Source organism: Malus domestica, chromosome 08 (assembly GCF_042453785.1).
Source record: "Malus domestica chromosome 08, GDT2T_hap1".
In the NCBI taxonomy this organism is placed as follows: Eukaryota; Viridiplantae; Streptophyta; class Magnoliopsida; order Rosales; family Rosaceae; genus Malus; species Malus domestica.
This window is the reverse complement of record NC_091668.1, coordinates 17,387,573-17,398,541: the sequence shown is the minus strand read 5'-3', so window position 1 is coordinate 17,398,541 and position 10,969 is coordinate 17,387,573. Positions and strand designations below refer to the sequence as shown.

The following is a 10,969-nucleotide window of genomic DNA, read 5'->3' as shown; positions in this document are numbered from 1 at the left end:
AAATCATAATTGGAAGAAATCAAATCATATAAAACATATGTCCATGGCTTCAAATTCACCTCTAACTATAAAGAAATTAGTTCCACATGTCTAACATAATTGAACAACAATTTAAATTAAACATGAAAACAGAAACAAAGAAAGAAAGAACTCCAAACACTCCACTAATGGCAGATTGCATGCGCAAGGTGTCTTCCTCCTTTGGACTGCACGGCACTCCTTCTTTCTCCTCCTTTGGTGGCTGCGCAAGGTGGTGATGGTGGTGGGAAGGCACGGCTGTGGTGGATGGATGATTATGGAAGAGGGTAGAAGGGTTAAAAGGACTAGGGAGGCACGGCAAGGTCTTAGAACTAGGGAGAATGAAGGGGTTGGTTGCGGCAAGGGTTTAGAATGAATTTCTGGAGTGAATGGATGATATGGGAGGTGGTGTTTCGGCCAAGAGGTTTAAAAGAATATATATAGGCACTTAAAAACCCTAGCAATCAGATTAGGGTTTCTAGAAACCCAAATCCACCAGAAAATAGGTTAAAACAATCAGAATTTGCAAGGGAAAAGGCCTAGGGTTCGGCTGATTTAGTGGGCTAGGGTTTAGGAATCCCAAAGAACTTAATGATTCTAACTTGTATCTTTATCATGCTGTTCATATAGAGAACTTGTTAGGAATAATTTGTTTGCGATGCATATTCATTCAATTCAATAAGTTATGAACCTCGACACTCCAAGTTAATTAGGTCCGCTTAAATTAACTTTCAGATTTCCCTAGAATCATTGAATTGGATGAATATGCATCGCAAACAAATTATTCCTAACAAGTTCTCTATATGAACAGCATGATAAAGATACAAGTTAGAATCATTAAGTTCTTTGGAAATCATAAGCATCGACAAGGCAATTGTAACTATGAAAAGCATGATACTCCTGCCATGAATCTACTTAACACGATCGTGACTAGCGATCTTCACTACTTGCGAATATAAATTCATAACGATTAGGTGTAACAAACTTATATTCTAGCACCAAATTCCAGCATGCAAATCAAGCGTGCACTCTCAATCAACATACAAGAATAAGTTTTGAATTAAACGGTTAAGCAAATTGTATTCACGACTTATGCAACGATAACTGGAAGTAATCAACTTATTTCACATAAATAAACATGGTTTTGAATACACCCTTAGCCAAAACGAATTTAGCCAATCATACTCAATGACAAACAAAGATTACAAGAAGTAGACATTGAAATATAAGATAGAATACACCTAAAATTGTTCAACAACTCAGATTGAAGAGCCAAACAATTTTCATGAACTGTCTCCTTCTCTTCTCCTTGCGGCAGATTGGGGGAGGATGATTTCTGGGGGGTTTTTGTGATGTAGAATGGATTATGGATGGTGTAGGGGCATGGCAAGGCTTGGGGGTAGTGTATGGGTGTTGTGTGGAAGGTGTGGAGATGAAGAATGGAGGTGGAAATCGGCAGAGATGGAGGAGGACTGGTTTCTGAGGTTGTGGATGGGTTTTGACGAATTTGGGAGAGTGTGTGGCTGAATGGAGATGTTTGTGGCTGCACAAACATGTTTATTTAAAGGGATTAGGAAATTAAAAACCCTAGACTAATTAGGTAATCAGGAATTAAGTTTAAAGCTTCTAGAATTAAGGAAACAAATCAGAAAATTAAAGGAAATAGCAAGGGAAATTCGGCTAGGGTTAAAAACACAAAAGGAAAGTGTTTTAAAGCCTAGAATCAGGAAATAAGAAAGAGGAAATACCAAGGGGGGTGCGGCAAGGGTTCAAAAGGTGCAAGAAATGTGTATTTGATGTCCTAGAATGCTTAGGAAGTCTTCATAATTGCTGGAACTTTTAGGGACAATTAGGAAAAATCAAACCAAAGTAGGAAACCTTGGCTTAACTTTCCTACTTCAAGTAGGAATCCTTGTTGGAGGAGGAATCCTTGTTCTTCTAGGAATCCTCATGTGATTAGGAATCCATCTTCAATTAGGAATCCTTCGTTGATTAGGAATTCTTCGTCGATTAGGAATCCTCCTTCATGTAAGCACTTTCCTACTTCAACTAGGAAACCTTGTTCAAGTAGGAATCATCATCTTCAAGTCTTCAAATTCGTCCAAACCTTGGCTCCAATTATGTGATAATCATTCCAAGCCCAATTTTGCTCCAAAAAGCTCCAAAATGCATCTTCTTGCATCCTTTGGCCTTAAAACCTGAAAACACATAAAACTAGCTTAAAAGACTACTTTAACTAAGAAAACACCATGGAAAAGCATAAGAACTAGCCAATTAAGGCGCATAAATATGCTCCTATCAAATTCCCCCACACTTAGCTTTTGCTAGTCCTCGAGCAAAACAAACAAAAGAAAGGAAACAAAACGAAACAAACTAACCAAAACAAAACCTAAACCTTCCAACATTTGCTTAGGGATTTCCAATGCACATGACATGTTAAAGATTGTTATCCCCACAGATTTGAGTTCTCTTTACTCATAAGCACATACTTAATTAAAGCCACTACTTACTAGTTCACAAGTAATCAATTAAAACAATGCTTTGAATGTAGTAACATGCCTTAGAGAATTCCCTCAATTCCTTACAAGATATACACTCTATTTTCACTCAGACGTTCTAACTCCACACCCTACACTAGTCATATGTGAGAAGATTGATGTAGATATGAAAACGAATGCTCACATATGTGTTTCACAAAGAATGCAATTTCTAGAGTTAAGAAGCATGTTTAGATATGATCTCATGAATGGAATGCTACTACTTAGATGCGAGAACCAGTGACACCATATGCTCATACCAAATTCAAACTCCACAAATTGAAACGCACAACACTCAAGATTGAAGTTAAGGGTTGTAACGGGGCTAGGGGTGATTGGCTAACAACGAAAGGTAAGGAAAACAAACGTTCTTAAAGCATAATAAGCAAAGTAATGAAATCTAGACTTAGAATCACTTATGATTGCAGAAACTCACTTAGACACACAAGGGGAAGATTCATACAACTCTCAGGGCCATATTCAACGTTTTGGACCCTTTCTTCAACTACCACAAGGGGAACTTATTTTCACTTATTTCATACTCTTTTTTTTTTTTTTTCTTTCCACAACTTTTTCTTTTCTTTTTCCACGAAATTTTTTTTTTTTTTTTCTTTTTTTTTCACTCATGCCTTATTTCTTTTCTTGGCATATCAACACACACATACAAATTCCCCCACACTTGTTTTCTGCCATACATTAATCAAAAGGGATTCAATTTGAATCATGCTTTACTATGCTTCAAGAACAAGGGTATGGATGGTTCTAAACTAGGCTAGGTGAGGAAAACATGGGTTAACAAATAATGAAAGCTAACAAGGCTCAACGGGGTTAAAAACCTACAAAACATAATGACATAGGGCACACGGCATTTGGCTAAGGTGGTGGTCACTACACAACTTCATCTTGAATATGTGATATGCAAATCAATAACATGCTTTGAATGAAATGGGCATGAGTTCTAGCATTTGGAACTAAATGATGAAACGCCTTCTAAATAGTAACCAAGCAAGGAATAATGAGATCATGCAACGACTTAGAAAACAAAGAATGCACAGAATTTAACTCTCCAAATAAACGTTTAGGCTCAAGTCTCACAAGGTTGTAGCATTAGTTTGAGTTCCTTCCTTCAAGCATGTTACAAAAACTGATTTTTCCTTTATGATTGCATGTGAATTCATGAGTTATAACCACAACTAAGCATAAACAAAGAGTAAATCAAACTTTCATCCATGTTAATCACTCTCTTTAACAGCCATGTAATTACAAACCGAATCCTCATCATTGTGTTGGAAGGTACCCTAAGACACAAACAAACACACAAAAACAACTATTTTTGGGTTCTTAAAACAAATTTTTCAAATTTTTATGTGATTTTCGGATTTTTATGTTAACACACATTAAAACACACCAAAACTGCTTAAAAACACTTAAAACAGCAAGGAACAAGTCTCCAAGTTAAGGGTGATAAAATCCCACGAATTTGCATCTAAAACACTTAGTTACCCCCCCCACACTTAAATCAAACATTGTCCTCAATGTTTCAAGCATAAAACAACACTAAACAAAAAGAAACACACAAACAGCAAGTAAATAACAAAACTGGGCAGATTAGAAACAAGCAACAAAGTGAAGGGTTTTAGGAACGCAAATCTGGAATTGGAGTGATTCCTAGGGCTTCCTTTGTTGAATTGCATGGGTTGCCTCCCAAGTAGCGCTTTCTTTTACGTCTTGCAGCCGGACGAAGAACATGATCATGCCCCATTGGAGCCCACGGCATGGAGTGGGATCTCCTCCACAACCTGCCCCACAAAGTTCTTGTACATTGCATCCTTGAACGGAAATGGATAGTGATGTTTGTTGATGGGTGCGTTGTGTTGCCTAAGGTTCATGTTCATGCGCCCACCATCGGGGATTTGCTTGGGTACCTGCACCAAAGAAGGGAACCAACTATCAACTTTAATGGGAATTGGATTTGGACTAGGTGCCTTACCTTGGTGTTGTGATGAAGTGGCAGCAACATGAACTTTTTTCCTCATGGTGTTCTCGGCCACATTGGGTATCTTAAGGGCAGTGGCCGTGGGGTCCTTATGCTCTACTCCAATTCCCTCGTCTTGCATGGCTCTTGATGCAACCTTTGTGTTAGGGGCTGAATGGTCCGTCCCTATCTTTTCTATTGTATCAATAACACAACAAGAATGAACAACGTTAGGCGTCTCAATGGATTCAGAAATTTTAAAACAAATCATATCACCACCAAATGCCATAGTTACTTCTCCTTTGGCTACATCAATCTTGATTTGAGCCGTTTTCATGAAAGGCCGTCCAAGGAGAATGGGCAATGAAGGAGCATGATCCGATTCATCCATCTCAAGAACATAGAAATCCGCCGGAAAGATCAAATGATTAACCTGCACCAAAACATCTTCCACAACTCCCTTTGGATATGCATTAGATCTATCGGCCAATTGTATGATTACACCATCATTTTTTAACTTGCCTAGGTTCATAGATGCATAAATTGAATATGGCATAACATTTATGGATGCACCTAAGTCTAACATGGCAGATTTGAACCTAGTATTACCAATGACACAAGGAATGGTGAAACTACCCGGATCCTTGCATTTAGGAGGTAGTTTACGTTGTATCATGGCAGACACATTCTCACTTACCTGTACCACTTCTTTCTCCCGAAAACGTTTCTTTGTTGTACAAAGCTTCTTCAAACACTTGGCGTACTTCGGGATTTGCTTGATTGCATCCAAGAGAGGTATGTTAACTTGAACCTTCCTAAATGTCTCTAGAACATCTTTTTCCTCCTCTTCATTCTTGAATTGCGCAAATCTGCGAGGGAAAGGAACATTGGGCAGATTAGTGTTTGAATTCACAACATTTGGAACAACATTACCTGAGGTGGAAGGATGGGAGGGCTTGGGTGGCTGCGGCATAGGTGGTACCACCCTTGCCGTGGGGTGTGATGGCTCTTCCTCCTTGTTTTGGGCAGATTCATGTGCTTTGCTTCCTACTTCTTTTCCACTTCTTAGGGTGATAGCTTTTGCAGATTCGAACCCACCCTTAGGATTGACTACCGTAGTGCTTGGTAACTTACCATTATCACGAATTTGCCCCAAAAATTCTGCCATTTGGCCCATTTGCTTCTTGAGCTCATTAACTTCCTTTGCTTGGGTCTGCAATCCCTGCGCCATTGTGGTCAGTAATTGATAAGTTTTATCATCATTCATAGAAGTACCTGAGTTGTTTTGTGATGATTGTGCTTGAGGAGGTGGTTGTGGTGCCATTGGCCTTGGAAAGAAACCCGGAGGTTGTCGGAATCCACCTTGTTGGGCAGGTTGTTCTGCATCTCTCCATCTGAAATTTGGGTGGTCACGCCATCCTTGATTGTATGTATTAGAGAAAGGATCACCCCTTGGTTGGTTTTGATTCCCATAACCCACGGCATGGGCAGATTCCCACCCTCCATTTTCAATTAATTGAGGGCATTGATCCGATTGGTGTCCTTGAATGGAGCATACACCACAGATTGTAGTTCCTTGCGTTTTGGGGCCTTCAACAAACTGTGATAACATAGAAGTGAGGTTAGCCATTTGGGATTGTAACTCAGAAATAGAACTTACCTCATTTACATGATGTGACCGTGGGGTATCTCTCTGCCCAACACTTTCATATTGTTGTGCGTTGTGTGCTCGGTTCGCAATGAGAGTCTTGGCAGCCACCGGAGTCATGTCCACCAATGCACCACCCGCCGAGGCATCTAGCATTTGGCATTCCATGGGAAGGAGTCCTTCGTAGAAGTATTGAAGGAGCAACTCCTCCTTCATTTGATGCTGTGGACAAGAAGCAACAAGAGTTTTAAAACGTTCATAATATGTTGGAAATGACTCACCTTGGCTTTGTTGGATGCCACTAATGCGTTTCCTCAAAAGAATGACTCTTGAGGTTGGAAAGAATTTTTCCAAAAACGCTCGTTTCATGCTCTCCCACGAGGTAACCGTCCCCGGGGCCAATTCATATAACCAATCTTTAGCTTTATCCATTAGAGAGAATGGAAAAGCTTTCATCTTCAAAATGTTGCCATCAACATTTACCGGCGTCATGCTTGAACAAACAACTTCAAACTCCTTCAAGTGTTTGTTTGGGTCTTCCATGGACAGCCCATGGTACTTTGGAACATGATGTAACAAGCTCGACTTCAATTCGAACTCTTCGGTTTTCCCTTGGGCTGCCGCGGGGTATTGGATGCAAAGAGGGGCTGCATTATCCAAACCCGAGGCAGAAAGCTCCTTAATGGTTCGGTTGTCCGCTGCCATCTCTTGGTTCTCCTCTACAACTCTAGCCGTGGGCTCTTCTTCCTCTTCAAATTCGTTTTCTTCGCAATGAGGTTCCGGGCTAGGTGGATTGGATGCTTGTTGCCTTCTTGTTCTTCTCAAAGTTCGCTCAAAATCGTCGTCGAACTCCAAAATGTTTGCTTGGACAGATTTGGAACTTCGAGTCATACACTTGTACCTAAAACAAGAAAACAAGAAACCAAGTCAGAAACTGAATTTAAAACAAACAGAAATAACACAAAAATAAATAACGAGGGATTAGCAACTTTGCTAATCCCCGGCAACGGCGCCAAAATTTGATGTGAAAATTAACTTAACACACAAATTAAACCCTATTTGTGACAATTGTAGTAATGATGTAAGTAGGGATCGTTCTAACCGGGGATTAACTAGGGGTGCTAATCTAATACAAATCGACTTAGAAACACAAAAACTAAACTTAAAGACTCTAATTAGACTACTAAGATTCAAAACAGATTTGAAACACTCAAATCTGCCCAAAACTGACTAAAACAAATTAATTGACTCAAACAGCAACTAAGACAAGATTTGGACGAATTTGACAAAACTTATGACTCAAAATACTTAAAAACACCAAAGAGGACAGATTATGAAGACTCAAACTTAACAAAATATGGGGGAATTGTGTTTGGACGAATTTGAACTAAATGCACAGATTGTAAATTAAAACAGATTGTGAACTAAATGTGATGAATCAATGGGTGATGGAATGGCTAAGGGGTTCTTCTCCACACATGAAATTTATGCAACGTAATCGATTTCCAGTTATCAATTCAATAAGTTATGAACCTCGACACTCCAAGTTAATTAGGTCCGCTTAAATTAACTTTCAGATTTCCCTAGAATCATTGAATTGGATGAATATGCATCGCAAACAAATTATTCCTAACAAGTTCTCTATATGAACAGCATGATAAAGATACAAGTTAGAATCATTAAGTTCTTTGGAAATCATAAGCATCGACAAGGCAATTGTAACTATGAAAAGCATGATACTCCTGCCATGAATCTACTTAACACGATCGTGACTAGCGATCTTCACTACTTGCGAATATAAATTCATAACGATTAGGTGTAACAAACTTATATTCTAGCACCAAATTCCAGCATGCAAATCAAGCGTGCACTCTCAATCAACATACAAGAATAAGTTTTGAATTAAACGGTTAAGCAAATTGTATTCACGACTTATGCAACGATAACTGGAAGTAATCAACTTATTTCACATAAATAAACATGGTTTTGAATACACCCTTAGCCAAAACGAATTTAGCCAATCATACTCAATGACAAACAAAGATTACAAGAAGTAGACATTGAAATATAAGATAGAATACACCTAAAATTGTTCAACAACTCAGATTGAAGAGCCAAACAATTTTCATGAACTGTCTCCTTCTCTTCTCCTTGCGGCAGATTGGGGGAGGATGATTTCTGGGGGGTTTTTGTGATGTAGAATGGATTATGGATGGTGTAGGGGCATGGCAAGGCTTGGGGGTAGTGTATGGGTGTTGTGTGGAAGGTGTGGAGATGAAGAATGGAGGTGGAAATCGGCAGAGATGGAGGAGGACTGGTTTCTGAGGTTGTGGATGGGTTTTGACGAATTTGGGAGAGTGTGTGGCTGAATGGAGATGTTTGTGGCTGCACAAACATGTTTATTTAAAGGGATTAGGAAATTAAAAACCCTAGACTAATTAGGTAATCAGGAATTAAGTTTAAAGCTTCTAGAATTAAGGAAACAAATCAGAAAATTAAAGGAAATAGCAAGGGAAATTCGGCTAGGGTTAAAAACACAAAAGGAAAGTGTTTTAAAGCCTAGAATCAGGAAATAAGAAAGAGGAAATACCAAGGGGGGTGCGGCAAGGGTTCAAAAGGTGCAAGAAATGTGTATTTGATGTCCTAGAATGCTTAGGAAGTCTTCATAATTGCTGGAACTTTTAGGGACAATTAGGAAAAATCAAACCAAAGTAGGAAACCTTGGCTTAACTTTCCTACTTCAAGTAGGAATCCTTGTTGGAGGAGGAATCCTTGTTCTTCTAGGAATCCTCATGTGATTAGGAATCCATCTTCAATTAGGAATCCTTCGTTGATTAGGAATTCTTCGTCGATTAGGAATCCTCCTTCATGTAAGCACTTTCCTACTTCAACTAGGAAACCTTGTTCAAGTAGGAATCATCATCTTCAAGTCTTCAAATTCGTCCAAACCTTGGCTCCAATTATGTGATAATCATTCCAAGCCCAATTTTGCTCCAAAAAGCTCCAAAATGCATCTTCTTGCATCCTTTGGCCTTAAAACCTGAAAACACATAAAACTAGCTTAAAAGACTACTTTAACTAAGAAAACACCATGGAAAAGCATAAGAACTAGCCAATTAAGGCGCATAAATATGCTCCTATCAGGTTTGTAGATAGGGCTTCTAGAAAGCCCAAAACCAAGAAGAAATACCCCAACCCACGGCAAGGATGAGGAAAATGTTCTAGAACCACTCTTCGTGTCTTCCAACGCTTCGGAACCTTCCAATGTTGCTAAAACGCAAGGCCATTTAGGTTTAGGAAAGATCAACCCAAAATGGAAACTTTTAGGCTTAGCTTTCCTACTTCCAGTAGGAAACCTCGTTTGAGTAGGAATCTTCGTTCTTCTCGGAATCCATCTTCAACTAGGAATCCCTCGTTGATTAGGAATCCTTCGTCAATTAGGACTCTTCCTCGGACTAGGAATCCTTCTCGTACTAGGAATCCTCAAAATCTTCAAATCTTCAATTTCATCCCAACCTTGTGTTCCAAGCATGTACTTTTCACACCAAGCTCCATTAGGCTCTAAAAACTCCAATTTGCCATCTTTTATGTCATATGCCCTTTGAACCTGAAAACACATTAAAGTAGCTCAAAAGACTACTTTAACTAAGAAAACATAACGAAAATGCATAAGAACTAGCTAACTAAGGCGCATAAATATGCTCCTATCAAATTCCCCCACACTTAGCTTTTGCTAGTCCTCGAGCAAAACAAAGAAACAAAACAAAAACAAAACGAAACAAAACAAACAACCTAAACCTTCCAACGTTTGCCTCAGGGATTTCCAATGCACATGACATATTAAAAATCATCATTCCCACAGATTTTAGCCATCTTTACACTTAAGCACATACTTAATTATAGTCACCACATACTAGTTCACATTTAACCAAGTAAAACATGATTTTGACTTTAGTAACATGCCTTAGAGAATTTGCTCAATTCCTCACTAGATATGCACTCAATTTTCACACAGATTTTCTGACTACACACCCTATACTAGTTATATGTGAGAGGATTGATGTAAATATAAAAACGAATGCTCACATATGTTATAACAAGGAAAGCTTTTTCTGAATTTACTAAGCATGTAAATGATCTCATGAAAGGAATGCTACTCCTTAGACGCGAGAACCAGTGACACCATATGCTCATACCAATCCCAAACTCCACAAATTGAAATACACAACACTCAAGATAGAAGTTAAGGGTTGTAACGGGGCTTGGGGTATTGGCTAACAAAGAAAGGTGAATGGTAAACAAACGTTCTTAAACAATAGTAAGCAAAGCAATGAAATTGACTCTTCGAATTCACTTTTGAATGCAAAAATCAACTTTTAAACTCAAAGGGGAGATTCATGCAACACTTAGGGTCAAATTCAATGTTTTGGACCCCCTCTTCAACGACCAACACCTTAGAGCTCATTTCCATGCTCTTTCAACTCTTTTTCACACTTTTCTCAACACTTTTCTTCCTTTTTTTTCTACGAATTTTCTTTCTTTTTTTTATTTTTTTCTTATTTTTTTTTCTCGTGCCTCAAAATAGACTTTGGCACATCCACCTATCAAAAATCCTTCCCCCACACTTGTTTTCTGCACACCCTCAATCAAAAGGAATTCATTTTAAGTCATGCTTACTATGCTTCAAGAACAAGGGTATGGATGGTCCTAATCTAGGCTAGGTGAGGATAATGTGGGTTAACAAACAATATAGGCTAAACAAGGCTCAACGGGTTTAAACCTACAAAAACA

The 10,969-nt window shown here is 38.7% G+C and overlaps 1 protein-coding gene across 1 annotated transcript; it reads right to left on the bottom strand.

Annotated features, from left to right (window-relative positions):
• Positions 1-4,306: 4,306 nt before the first annotated feature.
• Positions 4,307-9,306, bottom strand: LOC139198067 (uncharacterized). Its single transcript, XM_070826322.1, has 5 exons — positions 8,262-9,306; positions 6,191-7,079; positions 5,464-5,752; positions 4,481-4,725; positions 4,307-4,354 (listed from the first exon to the last, which is right to left on the bottom strand). The coding sequence occupies exons 1-5, from the start codon at positions 8,573-8,575 to the stop codon at positions 4,307-4,309; spliced, it is 1,785 nt and encodes a 594-aa protein (XP_070682423.1). The 5' UTR covers positions 8,576-9,306.
• Between the last annotated feature and the right edge of the window lie 1,663 nt (positions 9,307-10,969).

Excerpts from the sequence above, each read along its gene's own strand:
- LOC139198067 (XM_070826322.1), bottom strand. The coding sequence starts at position 8,575 with ATGTTTGTGCAGCCACAAACATCTCCATTCAGCCACACACTCTCCCAA. Across the intron at positions 7,080-8,261 it reads GAGTTGTTGAACAATTTTAG|GTACAAGTGTATGACTCGAA; the intron begins GTGTATTCTATC and ends TTCTTGTTTTAG. Across the intron at positions 4,726-5,463 it reads CTCCCATCCTTCCACCTCAG|AAAAGATAGGGACGGACCAT; the intron begins GTAATGTTGTTC and ends TTGATACAATAG.